The sequence below is a fragment of the Suncus etruscus genome, chromosome 3 (genome assembly GCF_024139225.1).
Source record: "Suncus etruscus isolate mSunEtr1 chromosome 3, mSunEtr1.pri.cur, whole genome shotgun sequence".
Lineage (NCBI taxonomy): Eukaryota > Metazoa > Chordata > Mammalia > Eulipotyphla > Soricidae > Suncus > Suncus etruscus.
This window is the reverse complement of record NC_064850.1, coordinates 10,979,424-10,997,710: the sequence shown is the minus strand read 5'-3', so window position 1 is coordinate 10,997,710 and position 18,287 is coordinate 10,979,424. Positions and strand designations below refer to the sequence as shown.

The following is an 18,287-nucleotide window of genomic DNA, read 5'->3' as shown; positions in this document are numbered from 1 at the left end:
ATTAAGTAAATTGTTTGTAACTGTCAAGGGACAGACTTGAGGGGAGAATGGGAGACTTGAGACAATGGTAATCTTACACTGGTGGAGGGACAATGAAAGCAGAAATAATTATATTGTGAGCAACTCTGTGAACCAGTGTTTAAAATAAAGAACCCAGGTTGGTCACATGCAAGAGAAACACCTTACCCACTGTGCTGTTGCTCCAGCCCCTCAAATACATTCTTATTTACGGATAAATTAGCAAAACATAAATCTTAAAAGTGATTTACACTACAGATAGAAATAACGTAAAAGTTTAGGGCTTAATTTTCATACATAACCTTAGTATATTGTTTCATCATTTTTTACAACATATGCTAAGGAGCCATGTTCAAAGCATGTGGGAAGAACTGAGGACTGAACTTGCAACCTCAAGCTTAAAAGACAAGTACTTTTGCTACTGCACCATTCCAAAGGCCCTCTCATAGAGAGAAAAACTAACTAAGATAACTTTTTGAGATATAGTTAAATACCAAATGATCTCACTCATCTGTGGTATTCAGAAAAGCAAGTGTTTTAGGATGACTAACCCTTGGCCTTTGATTACAAAATTGTGATTATCAAGAAGCTGGAGGAAGTGTTAAAAGATGAAAAAAGAGGATAACTAGATATGAAATATGAACTGTGCTGAAGGGTCTTAGGCATTTTGGTGGTGGTGAGGGTGTAGTAATTGTGTATATCAAAATTATAAACACTAATACTATTTTGGGGGCATGGAGCCATACCCGGTGGTGCTCATGAATTATTCCTGGCTCTGTGCTCAGAAATTGCTCCTGGTAGGCTTGGAGGACCATATGGGATGCCAGGGATCGAACCCAGGTTGGTCCCAGGTGAGCTGCATGCAAGGCAAACGCACTACCAGCTATGCTATCACTCTGGTCCCTATTAGTACTGTTTTAACTATGTTACCTAAACCTGCTATGCTCAGTGCTCAGTCCTGGCTCTGCAGGACTGTGCATCAAAAGATCATACAGGGTACCAGAATCAAACCTGGGCCAGCTACAAGCCAAGCAAGCACTCTGACTAATGTACTTTTGCTCCAGCTATAAAAAATAAGTTTTTTACAACAAAAATAAAAACATGAAAAGAATGTTGAATATTTCCCACTTGTGACTTATTTCAAAGTAACTTCTATTTTTTAAAAATTTTCACAAAGTATAACAAAAAACTTTTACAAGAACAAAACTTAAATACTGTTCAGCAGTGGCTCAAGTTAAAGGGAAAAGGTAGTTATACGTGTTATGTTTCATGTTATAATTAAAAGTTATATCTCTCCCTTAAATTTCTTGTCTCTAAGATTCACAGATCTCAACCTTTGAAGTCTTAATGTTGCTTTAAAAATAAAGAGCATTGATGCAGAAATGATAGTACAGAAGGTAGGGTGCTTGCCTTGCACAAGGCCAATCCAGGTTTGATCTCTGGACCCAACATAGTCCCCGAAGCTCACCAGGAGTGCAGGGTCAAGAATAAGCCCTGAGTACAGCCAGGTGAGGCCCCCAAAACTAAAATTCAGTGTTCTAAAAATTTTCAATAAAAATTTAACTTCTATTCAACACATTGTATTTTCTTGCCTCTTTATTCAAATTTCTGCTTTTTATTACCACATTCAGCATTACGCAGGCACAATTAGCCTTGATCCTGAAACTGGAAATTACAAAGAAATAAGTACATTATGAACTCAAAAGTAAAATACTTATCTTTCATGTCTTACTTTAAAACTAACTGAATGTGATACTACAAATATTTCTTAGCAAGGTTGTTTACCTACTTTCAAAAATATACAGATTAGAAGATACAAGGGAAAGGGCATATGTGTTAAGACATATCTGGAAAGCAAATATATTTCAGAATTTACCACATTACAGATACACAGAATATAAAAAACAATTACTAAAAGTACAGTTAGACTTGTGTTTAAATTCTGATACTATCACTGATGTAATTTTGTTTGATTTTGGGCCACACTGGAGGTGCTCAGGGATTACTCTTGGCTCGGCACTCAGGAATCCCGCCTGGCAGGTCAGGGAACAACATGGATCAAAACATGCAAGGAAAGCACCTACCTGACCCACTGTACTATCACCCCAACCCATCACTGATGTAACTGTGTGCATAGATGTATATTTGTGTCTATAGATATATGGATATATGTAAGTAATTGTTACTTAATGCTGACTGAACAAAAATAATCAAATCATTCTTAAGAAAAAGGATATATGCAATAGTTTTTAACTTGTAGTAAGTGACTTATTTTGAACGTAGACCAAACAAAAGTTAAGGTTCTTGCCTAGCACATAGCTGAGGCCATGACCCTGGCTAAAATCCTGGCACTACTGAATGTGTTCCTCATAAAATACCATGTATCGTTCTCTAAACAGAACCTAGTGGAGACCCTGGGTACCCCTAGGAATGCCCCCTTCCCTCAATGACTTTTGACATGTGTTTTGGTGCTTAAACTTAATCTTTTTTTTTTTTTTTTTTTTTTTTTTTGTTTTTGTTTTTGTTTTTTGTGCCAACCCAGCGGCACTCAGGGTTTACTCCTGGCTATCTGCTCAGAAATAGCTCCTGGCAGGCACGGGGGACCATATGGGACACCAGGATTCGAACCAACCACCTTAGGTCCTGGATCTTCTGCTGCAAGGCAAACACTGCTGTGCTATCTCTCAGGCTCCATAATCTTTTCTATATCAAAAATAAAACACAGATGGCCAGAGAGATGACACAAAGGGCTCATGCACATGCTTTGCAAATGAGAGTCCCAGGTTCGCTCCCTGGCACTGTATAATTTTCAGCATCACGCAGTGGTCGGCAAGTCCCGAGCCGCGAGCCGCGAGCCGCATGCGGCTCTTTGTATTTTTTAATGCCCCCTTCTGTGTGCTGGGCGGCCGCTCCAAGGAGTCAGGACTCTGCTCCTACACCTCTGTCAGTGCTAAGGAGCAGAGTCCTGACTCCTGGAGTGGCCCAGCACACAGAAGAGCCACATTAAAAAGTGTAAAGAGCTGCATGTGGCTTGCTAGCCGCGCACACATCTGGCACCTGAGATTCATTAACTGTGGTCCCAGAACAATCAATAAATACAACAAAATGAAGTACAGATGCATTTAAGTTTATTCCTTGAACTGCAATGTAAATACAAAAGCATTCTATTCTTAAAATGTATAAAAAGTATGAATTTGTCAATCTTACCTAGTATGTTGCTATTAATATTCATATATATGCTACAATCATTTTTTACATTAATGTCAACAATGTCACTCACTACTGCATCCCTCAACTTAACACAGGGCCTGGCAAATAGTAGGTACTGAATACTAAATACATTATTTATTTTATTACATGAACCCTATAAGTAACCAAATACTCTCATTCAATGCAAAGGAAAGTGATTTAAACAACATGTGACTAAGTGTTCGGAAAAAGTAAAACAGGTAGAACTTTTAGAATCCTATATTTTGCTATTTGACCATCAGAAGAAATCTTCAAAATAATAGCAATTTTAAAATTTTCACTTAAAATTTCTATTTCTTTCTTTCTTCCATTGTTTCTTTTTTGGAGGGGGCATACCTTGCAGTGCTCAGAAGTTACTCCTAATACTGTGTTTAAAACTTACTCCGTGGGGCTGAAGAGAGAGCATGGAGGTAAGGCATTTGCCCTGCATGCAGAAGGACGGTGGTTCGAATCCCGGCATCCCGTATGGTCCCCTGAGCTTACCAGGAGCGATTTCTGAGCATAGAGCCTGGAGTAATCCTGAGCACTGCTGAGTATGACCCAAAAACAAAACAAAACAAAACCTTATTCCTGGCAGGTTCGGGGGTTCATATGGGATGCTGGGGATGGAACCCAAATCAGCTGCATGCAAGGCAGACACATGCCTTACCCACTGTGCTATTGCTCCAGCCCAACAAGTTCATTTTTTATTTTATCTATTTTTACCAGCAGTACGCAGGTGCTACTCCAGGCTTGCTGCTCACGGCAGTCTCTGGCAGTGCTCAGATGGCAGTATGAAGGCTACAAAATGAGCCTTCTACATATAAAAGCCCCTCAAATTTTTATTCTTAAAATGACATTAAATTCTATCCTTGTAATATAATCCACAGACTATGACTATCAAGCAAAGAGCAACATAATTTGCTATAATAAAATATCACAAACAGATATACTGCTAGCTAATATATATATATATATGTATATATATATAGTAGCAACTTTTTTCACTCTAAAACTGTAACTGTCACAAAATAATAGTGAGAAATAAATAAATAAATAAATGTTTCTGAACAGCAAATTCTTTTGGGGGAGGAGTTGAGGGCCACACCCGATGGCACTCAGGGATTACTCCTGGCTTTCTGCTCAGAAATCGCTCCTGACATGCTCCAGGGACCATATGGAATGCCGGTAATCAAACTGGGGTCTGTGTGGATTGGCCGCATGCAAGGCAAACACCCTACCACTGTGCTATTGCTCTGGCCCTGGATAGCAAATTCTTAAATTACCTATAAACTATTTTACTACCAATGTTTATTAGCTATATAATTGCTTCATTTATAAGCAAACAAAAAAAGCACACAAAAAAGTAAAGGGCATGCTTTCCTGTTTCAAAGTATATAATGAGTAAGATGGTTACATATGAAGCTATTGAACTGCATCAAAGCAATATATGAAAAGAAAGAAATTTTACTAAGCAAACTACAAGTTGAAGAGATATAGTAAAAATTCTCACATAGATTATTTCAGTTCTCAAAACACTGTGAAGTGTTTCCATCTTCATTTTGGAAAATTTAACTGGATTTCAGAGAGATTAATGATCCCACCCAAAAGTCTAAAATCACAGTCTGCACTGTCCAAAAGAGAAAAAAAAAATAAAGAAGAGAGAAGAGAAAAGAAAGGAAAAGGAAAAGGAAAAAAAAAGCACTACATTTTAAAAATAACCCTATGAAATTAGCTATCTAGTATAGAGGAAACAATATTTAACTCAAGTTTGAAATCGAATCCAGAAGCTACTGATAATAGAAAAAGTAAATGCCATAAAATTTCCTAGGCACCTAAATTTCTCTTCAGTTTGTATAACATGATCAAACCTCTGATTTTTGCTTTCTTTTATCTCTTATTTTTCTTCACTTTCCTATCCTACCTCAATCATTTTCATATATATTAGATTTTTTAACTTAGCCTTATGCACTAACTATATGTCCTATTATAGCTAATCAAGATGTTATAAAGATAAATAAGTATGCTGCTACAAGAACTTAAAATGATCTTGCAGAAAAATATTTTTTCATAGTACTGATACAAAAATGAAAAGTTAAATTATACAAAGTTGGGGCCGGTGTGGTGGCGCTAGAGGTACGGTGTCTGCCTTGCTAGCGCTAGACTAGGATGGACCCCGGTTCAATCCCCCGGTGTCCATCATATGGTCCCCCAAGCCAGGAGCGACTTCTGAGCGCATAGCCAGGAGTAACCCCTGAGCGTTACCAGGTGTGGCCCAAAAAACAAAAAAAAAAAAGAAAAAAAATTATACAAAGTTATAAAACTTTACTAAATACACTAGCATTAAAAAAAGGATCTAAGGGATGAATGGCCAAAGAAACTGTGGTACATATACACAATGGAATATTATGCAGCTGTCAGGAAAGATGAAGTCATGAAATTTTCCTATATATGGATGTACATGGAATCTATTATGCTGATTGAAATAAGTCAGAGAGGGAGAAAAACACAGAATGGTCTCACTCATCTATGGGTTTTAAGAAAAATGAAAGACATTCTTGCAATAATAATTTTCAGACACAAAAGAGAGAAGGGCTGGGAGTTACAGCTCACCTCATGAAGCTCATCACAAACAGGAATGAGTTTAGTTAGAGAAAGAACTACATTTTGAACTATCCTAAATAATGAGAATGTATGAGGGAAACAGAAAGCCTGTCTAGAGTACAGGTGGGGTTGGGTGGGGAGGAGGGAGATTTGGGACATTCGTGATGGGAATGTTACACTGGTGATGGGTGGTGTTCTTTACATGACTGAAACCCAAACACAATCATGTATGTAATCAAGGTGTTTAAATAAATAAATATATATATATAAAGGATATAGTGTTCTAGAACCTAATACTGTGTGAGTTTGTGTGTGATGTGTGTGACAAAATACACAAACATTAAAAGGTGTTCTTTCTTTTTTTTTTTGGTTTTTGGGCCACACCCGGTAACGCTCAGGGGTTACTCCTGGCTATGCGCTCAGAAGTCGCTCCTGGCTTGGGGGACCATATGGGACGCCGGGGGATCGAACCGCGGTCCATCTCCTAGGCTAGCGCAGGTAAGGCAGGCACCTTACCTCGAGCGCCACCGCCCGGCCCCAAAAGGTGTTCTTTCTATGACCCACAATGTGTGTGTGACAAAACCCAGAATTCACTTGAAATTTCTTTAAAGTTTCTGGTTTTATCTTAAAAACTCATGTGAATTCTACACACTTTTTGTAATTTGCCTGTGCAATTCACAGAAACATAATAAAAATATTTGTTCCCATGCACAGCATCTCACACACATACACACTATATATATTTATATATATGCTTATATATAGTGTGACATATATATATTCAAACTAACTAAACAACTGTAAAAAATAGGGTTGTTGGATTGGCACGATGGCATAGCGGTAGGGTGTTTGCCTTGCATGCAGCTGATCCTGGATGGACCTCAGTTTGACCCCTGCATCCTATATGGTCCCCCAAGCCAGGAGTGATTTCTGAGTGCAGAGCAGGGAGTAAACTCTGAGCATCACCAGGTGTGGCCCCAAAACAAACAAACAAGAAAAAAAAACATAGGGTTGTTTATTCTCATTACAAATTTCTGAAGTTCTACTTAGTCAAAATTAACTAAATATAAACACCACTATGAATTCATTAAGCAACCCAGATAGAATTCATCTATGGCAATACTTCATTAGACATTTGCCTTTTGAAATGTTGTGTAAAGATTAAAACTGCAAGCCATTCAGACTGACTACAGTCCCAATTATTTTTAAGCTGTTTAATCTTTTTCTTTAATATTATCTCTGTGCTTTCTTAGTGTCTGTAACACACCTCAAATTCACATTTTTCACAGTTCTTCTATTTACAGGAATATAAAGAATGGATTTTATCAATTAAACTAACTACTTTAAGAAAAAAAAACACTAACTTATTCCACTTAATCAAGGATTTTATCACCAGTAGCAATTTAAAAAAAGATCATTAATAACATACTCTGATTCTCTGCCACATACCTCAGTTAGAGTCAGTCTTGGGTATTTTTAGTGCTTTAAAACACTCAATGTGTAAAAATATATGTACTAATGTTATAACAGGTGCAACTCTTTTCCTCTCAGTTCTTGTTCTCAAACAGTCAAAACTAAAAGCAAGGAGCCAGGGGCCCAATAGCTGACTTCAGAAAAGACTTTCTTAAGGGAAAGGGAGAGGATGGAATATAAGGGATGCTTCCAGATTGTGAGAGGTCTCCTGGAGAATAATTCTAAAAAAAGCAAGAGCCATCCCTTTCATACCTTTGTAACATAGAGGAATAGGAACATTTCTTTATTATGGTCCAAGAAATGCTGGTCTTCAAAACAAAAAGGGGAGAAAAGGCTGAGATGATTATCTTCCAGTGTCAGAACCAGCATAGCCTAGGTCATCTGGGCTACCATGTACCACCTAAGCTAACCTTGTGACCATCCATACTAGATAACTAGTGTTGCCCCTGCCTGTTCCCCTTGTCCTCTATCATTAATAATTTATAGTCTTTGAACAGTAATATATGTAATGACAAGCATTACATATATTTAGATTCATAACAACATGTATGAAGGTAAAATTCTAATAGACTGTGCAAATGTAAAACAGTGGAAAGGTGGACCTGTCAAGATAGACCCCCTGGCTTTGGTGCAAGCTATTGAACGATACCTTGTAGTTAGAGGATATGGAAGAGTGTGTGAAATTTTAAAAGGGTTGTTTTTCCAGGCTGAACCAATAAATGTCGCTGTGCAGTTTGGAAAAAAAAAAAATTCTAATAGATTAAAGACCTTGATATCAGACCTGAAACCATAAGGTATATAGAACAACATGTAGGTAAAACACTCCATGACATTGAGACTAAAGGTATCTTCAAGGAGGAAACAGCACTTTCTCTCCAAACAAGTGGAAGCAGAGATATACAGATGGAATATATTAAGCTGAGAAGCTTCTACACCTCAAAGGAAATAGTGCCCAGGATACAAGAGCCACCCACTGAGTGGGAGAAACTTTTCACCCAATACCCATCAGATAAGGGGCTAATATACAAGGCACTGACAGAACTTTACAAGAAAAAAGCATCGAATCCCATCAAAAAATGGGGAGAAGAAATGAACAGACACTTCCTCAAAGAAGAAATACAAATGGCCAAAAGACACATGAAAAAAATGCTCCACATCATTAATCATCAGGGAGATGCAAATCAAAACAACTATGAAGTACCATCTCATGCCACAGAGATTGGCGCACATCACAAAGAATGAGAACAAGCAGTGCTGCTGGGGATGTGGAGAGAAGGAAACTCTTATTCAATCTGGTGGAAAGCCATCTAGTCTAGCCTTTATAGAAAACAATATGGAGATTCCTCAAAAGACAGGAAATTGAGCTCCAATATGATCCAGCTATACCACTCCTAGGGATATACCCTAGGAACACAAAAATACAATTCAAAAATTCCTTCTTCACAACTATATTTATTGCAGCGCTATTTACAATAGCCAGACTCTGGAAACAACCAAGATGCCTTTCAACAGAGGAATGGCTAAAGAAACTGTAGTACGGGGCCGGAGAGATAGCATGGAGGTAAAGCGTTTGCCTTTCATGCAGGAGGTCATCGGTTCGAATCCCGGCATCCCATATGGTCCCCCGTGCCTGCCAGGAGCAATTTCTGAGCCTGGAGCCAGGAATAACCCCTGAGCACTGCCGGGTGTGACCCAAAAACCACAAAAAAAAAAAAAAAAAAAAAAAGAAACTGTAGTACATATACACAATGGAATATTATGCAGCCGCCAGGAGAGATAAAATCATGAAATCTTACTATACATGGATGTACATGAAATCTATTATGTTAATTGAAATAAGTCAGAGGGAGAGAGATAGACACAGAACAGTCTCACTCATCTATGGGTTTTTAAAAAAAAAAGTAAAGACATTATTGTAATAATCCCAGAGACAATAGAGTGAAGGCAGAAAGGACCGGCTCACAATCTGAAGCTCACCACAAAGAGTGGTGAACACTGTTAGAGAAATTACTTCAATAACAACTAGCATGACAATGTTCAAGAATGAAAGTAGAATGTCTCGAAGACAGGCAGGGGTGGGGAAGGAGGGAGATCGGGCGCATCGGTAGTGGGAATGTTGTACTGGTGAAGGCAGGTGTTTTGTTTATGACTGAAACGCAACTACAATCATACTTGTAATTATGGTGCTGAAATAAAGATTTTATTAAAAAATAGAATGTAATTGAACAGGGGTCTGAGAGACTGTACAGTGGATAGAGCACTTGCCTTGCAAGCACCAACCCAGGTTCAATGCCCAGCACCCCATATGGTCCCCAGAACACCACCAGAAGTAATAGATGAGAGCAGAGTCAGAAGTAACACCTAGCTATTTTGAGGTCCAGAAAACAAAAACAAAAAGCAAGCAAAAAAGTAACTGAACAACTTCCTTCTTTAAATTAAACTTTAAACTTCTTTCTCTTAAACTATTTTTCACCAAGAATATGGTTTGAGAAATAGGTTTCTTCTAAACAAGTCATAAAGATAAATATTGGTTTATTTTCAGATACAATTTCATTTGGTAGGTTGAGTTTTATTTTTAATTAATTTTTTGCAATGATCAAGAATTATTTTTTTAACCTACATGTAGCATCTAGTCTCAAATAACAACATCTATTTTACCTAATAGTAATTCTGTTCTCAAAGCAAAGATGCATTTATATATCCTAATTAGTAAATGGACTTTTCAAAAAATTATAGTGAGGGATGAAGCAAAAAATAAAAAAAATGAAAAGAAAAAGAAGCAAAAATGTTGAGCAACTTCAGAATTGTATAATTATCATTTCTTTACTTAGAACTTGTATTTTAATATACTGAATGAATTTTTATTTAATAAATGACTGAAATTCACTATGTTAAATTTAATACATTTTGATATTCTAGTGTACAATTTATTTTTTATTTTATTGTACCACAGTGTCTTACAAAAGATTATTTTGTGCTGTTTTTTTTTTTTTTCCTTTTCCCCTGCAAAGGCACAGTAAATATGGGGGACATTAGAACGGGAATTCCCTTGGCCTAAGAGATAAAGGATTTCTCCCCCACTGAAGCATACTGTCATGGGAATAACTATAGACTCCTTGCCTGTTCCTTTATTCTCCCCTCGGTGTCTTTGTGATGTAAGTCTTCTGCTCCATCATGGGTGATAAAATCAGACCTCTGTATCTAGAGATCTTGGTATCTGCACAGGTCAAGGAATGGAGCTTATGGTGAAGTCCTTTCTTTGTGTTTCTAGTTCTGTTCCTTCGCTGTCATTTTAATCTGTCTTCTGTAGTTGGTGGTCTTGGTCATTGTGCCGATCCTAGTATGGGGCCTAGGAAGGAGTCCATTATGTTTACAGAAGGTTCGTTCAGTTGCAATTGTCCCAGTCAGACCCCTGGAATTAGGGATTTTGGTTGTTGCACCGGCCGTATACCAAAACCTAGACTAGGGCTTTTTCAATGGTCCCATGATGCATTGTGCCCAGTCGTGGTTGTCACAGTAAGTCATCTACAGATAGAGATCTTGGCTTTTGCATACATCAGAGGGTGATAAATCTTCTGAATTTGTCTTATCGTTAGATGGTGAGGTAAGGAGTCTACAATTAATTTTTTATAATTTTATTTATTATTGGTTTGGAGCCCACACCCAATGGTGCTCAGGACTTATTCCTTCTTCTGCACTCAGGAATCACTGCTGGACAGTTCAGGGAAAGATACGGGATGCCAGAATCAAACCAGGATCAGCCACATGCAAAGCAAGTGATCTACCCATTACACCAGGGGTCTCAAACTCAATTTACTTGGGGGCCGAAGGAGGCAAAGTCGGGGTGATCCTTGAGTGCAAAGTCAGTAGTAAGCCTTGAACATTGGGAGGTGTGACCCAAACAACTAAAACAAAAAACAAAACAAAAAAAGATTCCTCTAGGGCAGGGCCACAAAATGTTGTACGGAGGGCCACAAAAGGCCCGCGGGCCTCGAGTTTAAGACCCCTGCTATATACCAAAGAACCTTCATTTCTAAAGTAAAAAAAATCTGCATAAAAGTTACTCATAAAGACAGTATTTTTAGAAATGGGTAATAAGCTTTAACATAAAGTATTTTCATGAGAACCTAATTAAATGCATCCATGTTTCCATTTTCCAGAAAAAAAATTATCTATTTGTATACTCAAATGATTCAATAGTGAAGCATATAAAATGTCTTTGCTAAATATTTTCCTTTCTACTATCAGTCTTTCAAAACCCTAATAATTCATTTGATGAGAAGTTTCAAAACGCTGCATACTATATTTGCCAAATTAACAGTGCTTTAGATTACAAAAACATCTGTAAGATGAAAAGTTTCAAATAAAAGTGTTGGCTACAGTGGATAGCAGAGTAGTTAAAAGCAACTTCCTTTTAAGCTTGAGAAATGGGTTAGATCCCTAGTGCTGCCGACATACACCAAGCGTGTTCCCAACTACCGCGTGGTCTAGGAATCTGGAACTGCACTGCAACACAGAGCGCAATGTATATTGTCCAGCCAGGTGTGTGTGAGCGCCACAACGGAAGATGTGTGAGCACCATAGTCAGTACTGCATATGTGTGAGCCCCAGAATTGTTAGCATTGACAAGCACAGGAGCAAGCAGCAGCACAACCAGATGAGAATCCAACTCAGTGACACAAGGAAATTGAAACAAAATGGATATAGATATATATCTTATACATTCTATGTTTTGCATATGGTTTATATGTGTGTATATCTATATACATACATTATATATTTCAACAGATAACCAGAAATGCCACAAAAATCAATTAAAAACTTTGTAAGGAGAAATAATATTTCCCCAAAATAATAACACACTGCAAAAATGTGAGTATGGATAGAGGATACTTTCCACTAACTCTGTAAAATAGATTTAGATAAAATACTTAAAAACAGAGTATTTTATAAATCAAGTTCTCTATCTTTAAGAGTCAAAAGTTACAGCTCATAAAATACCAGTACTTAGTACGGCCTCTTAACTCAATGTTTTAAGTATGAAATCATAGTACTTAACTATAATAAATATTAGGCTGTAATAAAATCCACAGTTCACCAACTGAAATCTGGTGCTCCTCTCTGGGCCACACCGACCAATGTCACTCCTGGCTCTGCAGTCAGCAACCACTCCTGGCAGTGGTCAGGGGACCATATCAGGTGCTGGGGATCAAATGTTGGTTGATTGCATGCAAGGTGAGCACTTTACCCACTGGATTATCTCTCCAGCCCCCATATCAGGTTGTCGTTTCTCCAATCATTTCCCATGTCTCCATAATAGTAGAGAATACTTATAAGATAATAACTTTTTAAGTAAAAATTTCAAAGGACTTTCTAAATTCAAGTATGTATCTAATCAAATTACTGTCTTCTATCAATACTCCTCACAAACTTTCAGCATCCTTTTTATTCTTCAGCTACGTACTTTATCCACACCCTACACTTCTCTCCCTGCATCTTGTTCTCATGAGAAGACACTTCTATATATTACCTTTAGTTCCAAAGCCAAAGTTATCTTCTTTCCTAATATTTTGCTTACCCTGCAACCCAACCCTAACCGGCATTTTTAAAGTTTTTCCATACATTTTGTTCTGATCAAGAGCCTCACCTTCACCAACATAATCATTTATAAAGTTGCCACTGACTTCATATAGCCCTTAAAAGCATCAGGTTTTATTTTCTTAGCTCTGATAAATACAGTATATTCTCCCCTAAAACAATATTTTCGGGGCTAGAGAGAAAGAACATAGGGTAAGGCATTTGCCTTGCACACCCAGCCCAGGTTTTATCCCCACACATCACACATAGTCTCCTGAGCACTGCCAGGAGTGATTCCTGAGTATAGAGTATGGAGTAACCCCTGACCACCACTACCAGGTGTGTGTAGACCAAAAAAAAAAAAAATCTCCTAATTCATCTAAATATCATATTCCTTTCACATTCATCCCTTAAAAGTTTATTTTAGAAGTATATAACAAAATCTTCCCATAATTGTTTACTTAATTATTAGCATATTGATGTCATCACCACTGGACTGCTGGGATACTAAATAAGTGCTCTAATCAAGACACTATTCAACACCTGCTATGTCATTTGATTTAGGTAAGATGACTTACGAAATAAAACTATTAAGGAAAGCTAAAATTAAAAAAAGAGTTCTATACGGTAGGACAGGGGTTAAAACGCATGTCTTAGATCAGGTTAGATTCCCCAACAGTGCTTGTTTTAACACTAAAAACGAGCTGCTTTAAATATACATGGCTTAGGGCTGGCAAAATAATACATCCAATAGGATGCTTGTCTGGCATACAGCCAGCCGGCCTAGGTTTGATCCTCAGCATCCTCTATGGCTCCCTCCAAGCTGGCCAGGAGTAGTTCCAGAGGTAGAGCAGGTGTGGCCCAAACCCCCTCTCCAAAAATAAATTTACTGGTTAAACTTAAAAGTCATTTTATGGCCTTTCATTTCCATGGACAGTGGACGTAGGACATACTTCCGTTTTTGTTTGCGGGGATACCCTGTGGAGTTCAGGGGCTACTCCGGGCTCTGTACTGGGACATCCAACTGGAGCCTTTCACCTTCAAAGCAAGCTCTGAGTTCCCCGGATTGCTCTCTCTGGCTCTAAAACTCACTCTTACTACTCTATAAATTGTCAGAGTAAAGCTAGAATTTAAAGTGCAAGTTGTAGTTTGATATAGGGCATACACTTTAACAAACCACCATTAGTCTTTGGAAATCAGTAATGTCAACTCTAAAATTAGAATTCTAAGATCTAACAGCATCCTCCAAAAAAAAAAAAAAAGGAAGCAGCTTCAGCACCATATTCAAGAACAGCGCATCTTCACCCAAGGGGTGGGGGCCCTGGTCTGGGTAAGGAAAGAAGGACAAAGGATTCCCTTTCTTGCAAATGGTTTAGTTTAAACTAATACCTCCATATCAAGGGCTACTGATTAGAAAAGTCCAGTAAATGACCCTAAAAGAATACTGAAAGAATATCAGCAGGAAAAGCAACTCCTTTACTTAAAAGAGAAGAGGTGCCATGGATGCCTCCTTTCCATAAAATTCAAGTCAGATAAAACTTTGCACTCAGTGTCTACCAACAGAGTCGTGTCTGAGAGAGAGAGAGAGAGAGAGAGAGAGAGAGAGAGAGAGAGAGAGGGAGGGAGGGAGGGAGGGAGAGAGAGGGAGAGAGAGGGAGAGAGAGAGTCCCTTTGCACGTAACAATCAATAAAAGCAAGCCTCTTCCAATTTAGTCCCTTCGTGAGCACCGTCTCAACCTGTCAAGACTCGGACAGGGGAAACAATTTTAAGAAAGGGGGCGGGGAGAGAGAGAGAGAGAGAGAGAGAGAGAGAGAGAGAGAGAGAGAGAGAGAGAGAGAGAAAAGCGTGAGGGGGGGGGAGAATACTAGGATTCCCTTCTCCACAGCGGCTTTCTGGCTTTCTTCTGCAAACCCACACCAGTCGAGTGTCGGATTTCCTACATTCGCAACTAAGCCCCGGGATTCCAAATATAGCTCTTTAACCCCTGCCTGGCCACGCCAATGACACAAAAGCGGGGCACTGCACAGACCCCACACGTTTGGGGGTTTTTTAGGGGGGCTAGCTGCGGGGGCTCCGAAGTCATGCCCTGCAGCAGCAACGGGGCGGGCGGTGGATCTGAGGGATGGCAGGTACCCCAATCCCACGCCACCACCACCACCACCACGGCGGAATCAGACATGCAGAGCATGCGGGAGCACACACCGCAGGGGAGTGGGGGGGAGAGGGGGAAAGAGAGAGAGACAGAGACCTGGAGGAAAAAAAAAAAAAGTGCGCTTGCTTCCTTTCCCACCTGCCTTGGGGGACCTCAGTGGGGTCGGTGGGCTGGGCTGGGGTGGGAGGCAAGCGGGGAGAAGGAGGAGGGGAGGGGGTTCCCCAGAAGGGAGGGGCCGCAGGCAGGCAGAGCGCCCCGAGAAGGGGGGGGGGAATTCCTTCCTTCTTTCCATCCCTCCCAGGAGAGAATGCATTTAAAAAAAAGGAGGAGGAGGAGGAGGAGGAGGAAAAGCCTGGCTCTCCTTCCCTTGCATCCCATTCCGCACGCTGCACTGCGAGGAAAGCCCCGAGCAGGAGCGAGAGGCAGAGCAGCGCCAGCGAGCACTGACAGCCACGGGCCTGCCTGCTGCTGCGGGGAAGAGGCGATCTGCGGGCCAGGCGGACGGACACTCTCTCTCCCCGGGGCCGGGCGGGCCGGGTGGCGATCTGCAGGCGGACACTCTCTCCCCGGGGCCGGGCGCGAAGCCCGGAGCGCGGGACCCCAGCGCACTGCACCCACCGGCCCGGCCGACCGGCATGCGGCGGGACGCGCCGTGTGGCGAGCCGCGAGCTGCGCACGACGGGAGGGCGACGGGAGGGTCCCATGGCCGCGGAGGGGCGGCCCGGCGCGGCAGCTGCACGCGAGCGCTGGCCCGGGCGCCCGCACAGCCCCGGGCGGGTCGCGTCGTGGCCGGCGCAGCTGCGATCGGGGCGCCCGGCCGGCTCCGGGGCCGGGACTGCGGAGCCGCGATCGGACCCGGAGCCCCGCAGCGGGGCAGCCCGGGCTCCCCAGCCGGCGGCGCAGGCCTGACGCGCTGACAGCCCGGGGCGGGGGGTCCGGCGCCCCCCAGCCGCCCGGCCGCGGGCCCGCACGACCCGCCGCTCACCCGTGAGCACGCCGACGCGGATCTGGTGGTCGTGGTTGGTGAGCAGCAGCCCCTCGGTCGCCATGTTGCCCAGCGCTGCGCTGCGCCGCACTGACGGACGGACGGACGCGCGGAGCGGAGCCGAGCCGAGCGAGCCGAGCCAGCCGAGCCGAGCTGCCCAGCCCGGGGGCGGGGCGCGGCGGGAGGGAGCCGGCGAGGAGGGAGGGAGGGAGGGAGGGAGGAGGGTGGGAGCCAGGCGCACGCGCACACGCGCGCTCGCCCCCAGGAAGTGCGAGTTGCGCGGGAGCGCGCACGCACACACGCACGCGTCGGGGGAAAGCGCGAGGGCGAGCGGGAGCGCGCCTCCGGACCGTGGGCAATAAAGCAGGGAAGAACGCGGAAGGGGGAGAGGGACGACGGAAAGGAGGCGGAGTCAGGGAACGCGACCCAAAGGAGCTAGGTCGGGAGAACGGGAGTGCGCACGCGCCTGAAAAAGCTCAACACGCTAAGGAGCGGGGCAGGGAGAGAAGGGAGGGAGGGAAAAGGGGCGGAGTCAAAGAGCGCGATCCGGAGGAGCCAGGTCGAGAACGGGAGTGCGCACGCGCCTGGAAAAGCGCGAGAACCAATCGGGAGCGCGAGACGCTGAAGAGCGGAGGGGCCGAGGGGGGGGGGGGAAGAGCAAAAGGAGGCGGAGTCTGGAACCAGGACCCCGAGGTGCCGGGTTAGAGCGAACGGGAGCGCGCGCTCTCCCCCTTCAGTCAGGGAAAGGGGGCGGAGTCAAGGAGTCAGAACGCGCGCGAACGGACGGGAGTGCGCACGCGTCGGGAAAAGCGCGCGGTCGAGACGGGAGCGCGAGACCCTGAGGAGAGGGGGGGGGGAAAACGCGAGGGGAGGGGGAGGGGGAGGAGGAAGAGGGGGCGGAGCCAGGGAGCGTCAGGACCCTGAGGAGCGACCGGGTCGAACCTCAGGCGGCCGAGAAAGACCTCGTCCAGGAGCTCAGGCGTCCGAACCCGGCTCACTTTGGGGGCGTTCCAGAACGCACCGCACGCGCGTTTGGCGTGACGAGAAGGAAAGGAAAGTGAAGGCGAAAGGGAGAAAAAGGCTGCGTGCGTGGGCGGATGGACGCGGATTCGGAGTGGGGAGCCGGCTGGGGCGGAGCTACACGGAGAGGCGTGGTGTGGCGTGGGAGCCGCTCGTGAAGTGCGAGGGGGCGGGGCGAGAAGTGTGGCGGAAGCGGGAAAGAGCGGGAGGGAGGGGCTGATTGGAGGTGGGGCGGGGCCTGATGGGAGGTGGGCGGGGCTTCCTCGCCGTAGTAGCGCCTGATTGGCTGAGACGCCGCGGTGCGGCTGCGCGCCACCCGCGGAGGCCGGGCCCCAGACAGAAGCAATCGCCCGCCGAGCCGGATGGCCTCGAGATCGCCTGTCAAAGCTTCCCTGAGCTTCTGGCCGAGGAACCTGCCGGCGCCTTGGAAAGCAGCGTGGGCGGGTGGTAGATTGGAGGCTCTTTGGGCTGAGAGAGAGCACTGTAGGCGAGAGTAATCCCTTCGTCCTTGCTGGTTTTTAGGAGGCCTATGCCTTATGCATCAGGCTACTAAGGCTTCTTAGACTCTTTTTTTACAGGATCCCCACTCTTGGACCCAGAGATCATCCGAACCCCCCAAGATCCTGCGTCTGCTGCGAATTCACCGAGAGGGGCTCAGCTTGGTGTTAGCCATTTCTCTTGCATTTTATTTTCCCTTGCCTTACTTAGAGGGCAAGTGGTGAAGTCGGGATGGAAAGTGTGGTTTGCCTTAGAGAAAGAGCTACATTGAGAACTAACCCTAGCCATGCGAATGAATGAGAGAAGTTAGAAAGCCTGTCTAGAGTACAGGCGGGGGTGGGGTGGGGAGGAGGGAGATTTGGGATACTGGGGATGAGAATGTCGCACTGGTGAAGGGGGGGGTGTTCTTTATACGAATGAACCCCATGTTACACTCATGCCTGTAATCAAATTGTATAAATAAAAATATTTTTAAACAATATAAAAATAATCACGTCTGTGATCAAATTGTATAAAAATTTAAAAAGAAGTGTGGCTCACTTTCTTTTTTAATTTTTTTCAAATCTTTATACAATTTGATCACAGACATGACTGCAGTTGGGTTTCCGTCTGAATTGTTGCGTTTTGTTCAAATGTTACGAAGTTTCTATGTTAAGTCACCAATGGTGTCCATGTCCATTTGTCATTAAACAAACACGTTATGTAAATAGGCCTCATTGGCTGTGGACATT

General features: G+C 43.1%; 1 protein-coding gene across 13 annotated transcripts in view; it reads right to left on the bottom strand.

Moving 5' to 3' along the window:
• GPHN (gephyrin) overlaps positions 1 to 16,173 on the bottom strand; it is a 398,145-nt gene extending 381,972 nt beyond the window's left edge. For 7 of the 13 annotated variants that reach the window (XM_049770344.1, XM_049770347.1, XM_049770343.1 and 4 more), the window contains exon 1: positions 16,039 to 16,172. In XM_049770344.1, the coding sequence (XP_049626301.1) occupies positions 16,039 to 16,102 (64 nt within the window). In that variant the 5' untranslated portion in view covers positions 16,103 to 16,172. Of the gene's footprint in view, positions 1 to 16,038 lie in introns of all 13 variants that reach the window. The other 6 variants (XM_049770336.1, XM_049770338.1, XM_049770337.1 and 3 more) reach the window with 1 other exon arrangement.
• Positions 16,174 to 18,287: the final 2,114 nt, after the last annotated feature.